Source organism: Culex pipiens, unplaced genomic scaffold (assembly GCF_016801865.2).
Source record: "Culex pipiens pallens isolate TS unplaced genomic scaffold, TS_CPP_V2 Cpp_Un0163, whole genome shotgun sequence".
NCBI classification, from domain to species: domain Eukaryota; kingdom Metazoa; phylum Arthropoda; class Insecta; order Diptera; family Culicidae; genus Culex; species Culex pipiens.
In genome coordinates this window covers 1-5,976 of record NW_026292980.1, presented here as the reverse complement: position 1 = coordinate 5,976, position 5,976 = coordinate 1, and the positions used below count along the sequence as shown (strand labels likewise).

The 5,976-nt window shown below is 35.8% G+C and overlaps 1 protein-coding gene across 1 annotated transcript; it reads left to right on the top strand.

Moving 5' to 3' along the window:
* Window positions 1–406: 406 nt before the first annotated feature.
* Window positions 407–2,013, top strand: LOC120428181 (pancreatic lipase-related protein 2-like). Its single transcript, XM_039593162.2, has 2 exons — window positions 407–450; window positions 507–2,013. The coding sequence occupies exons 1-2, from the start codon at window positions 408–410 to the stop codon at window positions 1,454–1,456; spliced, it is 993 nt and encodes a 330-aa protein (XP_039449096.1). The 5' UTR covers window position 407; the 3' UTR covers window positions 1,457–2,013.
* Window positions 2,014–5,976: the final 3,963 nt, after the last annotated feature.

The window sequence follows — 5,976 nt, the reverse complement described above, 5'->3', positions numbered from 1 at the left end:
AAAGTCACCCTGGTTAACGGTAACTAATTTTCCATTGAATTCCTGAAAAATCTACTTTCCGTGTAGTCTAGCCACTCTTTTTCAATGGCATAACAAACCAGCTTCCCCAAAAATTCACGTGTTTACCTTATCTCATCACCACACGTTCTTTCTAAGATTCCAATCTTCTCTCTGCCACCTTACTTATCATAATCAAATCCAAACATTTGACACGACTCGTTCCCCTTAATCGGAATCTTCCAACATCAGACACTAAATTCAAGCTATTTCATCGAAAAAGTGCAACCCTGACCCGACTTGGGATATCAGCTCGATATCAGGGGATAGATAATTTGGAGACACCAAGATAACGATTTTCTAGACGTATAAAGTCATATGGTGGAGGTATCTAACGAACAGTCTTCGTCATGACGAGTTTGGAGCTGATTTTGATGGTGTTGACCGTTCTTGGTAGGAAGAGGTGGGATTAGCTGAATCTGCGGAATTCTAACACCTCCATTCTTCAGGTTGCACAACCGCCCAGCGATGGCAGGTCGCTACGGACGAGCTGGGTAATTCACACCTGTTCGGAGAAGGTGAGCAAAGTCCGGATGTGCACTTCCAGCCGGAGCAGGACATTCGGTTTCTGCTGTACACGCAGGCGAATCCGGAGGTTCCGCACCGTATCGCAAACAATGACCTCGGTTCGGTTACGAGCTCGCACTTCAACGCCAGTCATCCGACCCGGATCGTGATCCACGGTTGGTTGGGTGGGGAGATTTCCCGGATTAATCGGATGGTCCGGACGGAGCTACTGGAGCTTGGGGAGTTCAACGTGATCTTTGTCGATTGGAGTGCGGCGAATCATCCAGACTACCGAGTGTCACGCCGGTTGGTTTATCCGGCGGGAATCGCCACTTCGAATTTGATTGACTTTTTGGCGAGGACCAGCGGTTTAAGGAGGGACACCGTGGCGATCGTTGGTCACAGCTTGGGAGCTCACGTAGCTGGTAATGCTGGGAAGGGTCAAAACGGAAGACTCCCGACGATCATCGGGTTGGATCCGGCTTTGCCGTTCTTCTCCGGAGACGATATGATCGACCGGATCCGGGATACCGATGCGGAGTACGTGGAGATCATCCACACCAACGGAGGTGTAATGGGTTTTCTGGAACCGATTGGTGACGCCGATTTCTACCCCAACTGGGGCCGGATCCAGCCGGGTTGCGGCGTTGACATCGACGGAGGCTGTGCCCATGCTCGGGCCGTTGATTACTTCGTGGAATCCCTGTGGTCCAGGATGGGATTCGTTTCAACACAATGTGAAAGTTTCCACGAAATCCGCACCGGATTGTGCCCTGGAACTGGCATTACCTCCAGAATGGGCGGAGAACCCCCAAATCAAGGTTCCGCAGCGCCACGAGGAGCGTTCTACGTGGAAACCGCCTCCGGAAGACCCTTTATCACTGGATGCTAACCCCCCAAACAAATAAAAAAAAGTATCAAATTGAATAGAAAATCGCTCGACTCCACAAAACTCGTCATTCGTCAGCGTTAAACAATTTCGCTTTTCCGTTTTTCACTTTCAATTGAAAAGATTTTCCAATTTGAGGTGCACAAAACATCATCCCTCAGCTGTCACGAAACGGGGAAGAAAATAGAACAAACCTGGCCATCAATCTTCCCACCAGCATCAGCACTTTCCATTCTTGTGTGTGTCCTCTTGTGTCGAAATAAAAAAAAGGTAGGAAAAACGCTATAAACCTTCCGCTTCGCTCGAGGTGGAGGAGGTGGTGGCCACGAGATTAAGGATATCAATTTTACAGCTGAGCGCACGGGTTGAAAAACGTTGGAAAACGATGACGACGACGAGTGGACTTCTTTTTTTTCGAGTGTTTTGCCTCGTGCGGTTTGTCCCTCCGGGTGGAAGAGGACTTTTGGGGTGATGAGAGAAGTGTTGTTGAAATTTGGTGAATTTTGATAGTTGATTACTTTTAACAAAACTGATTATTAAAATAACTATTTTTAAAGCGATCTCTGTTTTTTTGTTGTTTTACAAAAATAGAACATGCTAAAGTCTCTGCATCTATCAATTATAAAATTACAGTTATTTGTTATATAGGATCAGTGATTTTTCACGATTTCGCGAACAGTGTGAAATCCGTGAAATTTGAACCTTTTCGTGAAATCCCGTGAAATTCTGCAATTTGCCTACATAATTGCTTTAAAATAATATTATTTACCAAATATTTCATTCACAAAGCAGAGCAGTTCTCTAGGATTTTGGTATTTCGATTTTTTTTTGTATTTTTTAATCCGACTGAAACTTTTTTGGTGCCTTCGGTATGCCCAAAGAAGCCATTTTGCATCATTAGTTTGTCCATATAATTTGTCCATACAAAAATGATGTATGAAAATTCAAAAATCTGTATGTTTTGAAGGATTTTTTTGATCGATTTGGTGTCTTCGGCAAAGTTGTAGGTAGAGGGTGACGATTCTCGAGATTTTCAATTTCCCGGGAAACGAGAGTTGAGTTTTGCAATTTCCCGGGAATTCCCGGGACCCGGGATTTTTTTTTGAATAGCAAAAAGTGACAATAACTTAAAAAGGAAATTAAAAAAAGTGTCTTTTTAATGAATTACAATTAGATACAATTAATTCATATTAATCCAATGAAACGTAAATTTACGTAACCTCATTATTTTGAGGAACTATTTCTACATTTTGATTTTTCCCTCAATCTACAAATACAAAATCGTTTCTTAAGCCTTTATGGGACTCGAAATTACAGTTTAAAATGTTTACGATTCTTCATTCGCACTGAGTGATTTTTCAAAAGTTGCACAAACTTGTTGTTAAACTTCACAGCAAAAAAAGTGTAAATTTGGAAGGTGTAATTTTAGAAGGTTGAATATTACCTTTTTTATTATGTATTTTTTTTTCAATATAGACTGAAAATGCGACATTACACCAGAATCGTGGTAAAATTACACATTTTCAGAGGTAAAATTACTCATTTTTTCTGACATAAAAGATGTAACCTTACCAGATGTAATATTACCATGAATTTTTTTTTCTGTATTGTTATTAGATTTTTTGAAAGTAAAAAAAATAACTAATATATAATTTTCCATTTTTTGCAATATGATAAATAACGACTCAAAACAAACACTTTAAGTTGATATTTTCCTTCTTAAGGTCAACTGTAAATGTTCACAATTAGTGGACACTAACTTTACAAATAATGCCTGATTTTTATTCTCAAAATATAATTTAATATGTAAAATACAAAATGACTTATTGACATAAAAAAAAGAAATTACATCGATACAGCAAAATTGACTTACTTAGAATTAAAAAACAAGATTCTGAGTTTTGTTATGCTCGAGTGAGGATATGAAAATTAATCTTATCTTGAAAAGGCTTTTCCCTCTTAGAAATAATAAATATTTCATTTCTGGTGTGTAAGTGCTTAGAATGCTTCAAGGTTAATTTTGGGGTCCAAATTCACTCTCAATTATAGTTGTTGGAATTTTTGAAAAGTTAAACTTTTAGAATAAGAAGATTAGAGAAGCATTGGTTTATTCAAGCTTGAAAATCGAACATTGAATATCCAATATTCTAAACAATTTCGAATTTTTCAAATATTTATCTGATTTTGGTTCGATATTTATAAGTATAAAATTTCCCGGGAGTCTCGACCAAATTTCCCGGGAATCGAGAGGTCCAAAAATGGCCAATTTCCCGGGAATTTTTTCCCGGGAATTCCCGCTCGTCACCCTCTAGTTGTAGGTATAGATACGGACTACACTGGAAAAAAATGATACACGGTAAAAAAAATTTTGGTGATTTTTTATTTAACTTTTTATCACTAAAACTTGATTTGCAAAAAAACACTATTTTTATTTTTTTTATTTTTTGATATGTTTTAGAGGACATAAAATGCCAACTTTTCAGAAATTTCCAGGTTGTGCAAAAAATCATTGACCGAGTTATAAATTTTTTAATCAATGCTGATTTTTTCAAAAAATCGAAATATTGGTCGCAAAAATTTTTCAACTTAATTTTTTGATGTAAAATCAAATTTGCAATCAAAAATTACTTTGGTGAAGTTTTCATAAAGTGCACCGTTTTCAAGTTAAATCCATATTTAGGTGACTTTTTTGAAAATAGTAGCAGTTTTTCATTTTTTTAAATTAGTGCACATGTTTGCACACTTTTGGAAAAAAATATTTTTGAAAAGCTGAGAAAATTTTCTATATTTTGCTTCTTCGGACTTTGTTGATACGTCCTTTAGTTGCTGAGATATTGCAATGCAAAGGTTTAAAAACAGGAAAATTGATGTTTTCTAAGTCTCACCCAAACAGCTCACCATTTTTCAATGTCGCTATCTCAGCAACTAATGGTCCGATTTTCAATGTTAAAATATGAAACATTTGTGAAATTTTCCGATCTTTTTGATAACAATATTTTCAAAATTTTTAAACCAAGACTAACATTTTAAAAGGGCGTAATTTTGAATGTTTGGCCCTTTTGAAATGTTAGTACAAAAATTAAAATTCTAAAAAAAGACCGATTTCGTAGAGAATTGCTCAGCAACAAACTATGTTAAATTTCAATTTTAAGACGCGATACAAACTTTTTGAAGATTTGGAAAGAAATATCCCATCAAAAAAAAAAATTTTACATCATTCACTAAGAAATTAATGCTATGAAATACCTTAATTAAACCAACTAGAATTAGTCAAATAAAAAAAATGCGGAATCATCAATCATCGGAAGTCGCGCGAAGTCTTTTGACGTTTCAATTTTGAATACCGTAAAACGGGGTGACTTTGATAGCCGGGGTGACTTTGATAGGTTTGCGATTTTTCCACAAAATGAAGAGTACAATTAAAATACGTAAGGAATGGTTTAGAAACATACTGACCGTGGTAGAGAAGTGTTCAAACTACCTTAAGCAGAACTTTTCATAAAATTTTGACAAGTTTAAAAAGTTAGTTAACTATAGTTAAGAAAATGTTGATGAAAGTCATTGTTTTAAACTTCTCAAAGTGTCATGATTTTCTCAATGAACATGATTTTTAATCGGAAACCGGAATGCATTTTTGGATTCTTTTGACAATTTTCCACCAGGAGAAGGTTAAAAAAGTTTGTAAAAAATAAATAATATGTGTTTTTGAAACACAGTTATAAAAACTCTCTAAATTTTTAGGCAATATCAGTTGAACAAATTTCATGTAAAATGTGAAAACTTGTGATTCGTGCTTTGAATTCAGTATAGAATGCAATATAAATCGATAATTTTATAAACAAAACTAGTTTTAACAAACTTTAGGCAAAATTACGACTTTTTAACAATTTTACCTTAAATTTATATGTATTTTGCTAAAAAGATTATACACTTAGTAAACTAAATATAAACATTGATTTTTTCTTAAAAACTATATCAGCTACTTTAGTGATGGTACATTTAGCGTACAAATAAAGTTTGAACATCTTAAATATGATTTTATCAAGAAAAAACTATAACTATCAAAGTCACCCCGGAATTAAAACTAAGAATTTTTAACGTAACTGTTTTTCTAAACATTATTAAAAAAAACTATTTTCCGAAATAGTGCATGGACTTTGTGTAGTCTACCCCAGTACATGTTTTAAAAATAATAATCTTGAGAAAAACCGTACCTGTTGGAAACTATTCTAAAAACAAATTGAAATCCTATCAAAGTCACCCCGGTTTACGGTACCCATTCCAATCGAAGGCTAAAGCAAACCGAGCGAGGAGCGAAGGCAAATAAAGAACAAAGGATGGCCACCAACACAACCAACATGCTGTTGCAGCGCCTGTTGGAGTGAGCAAGTGCTGCCAGGAAACTTTCGCTATAAATGCTACTTTTCGTGAGTGTTCGCTTAAAATTTCATCAATTTTAGCAGCACGAAGCAGACCCAAAAGAGCGCTGGAAGAAAAAAAAGAACTAAGCTGAAAATAGAAAA

Excerpts from the sequence above, each read along its gene's own strand:
- LOC120428181 (XM_039593162.2), top strand. The coding sequence starts at position 408 with ATGACGAGTTTGGAGCTGATTTTGATGGTGTTGACCGTTCTTG. Across the intron at positions 451-506 it reads GATGGTGTTGACCGTTCTTG|GTTGCACAACCGCCCAGCGA; the intron begins GTAGGAAGAGGT and ends TCCATTCTTCAG.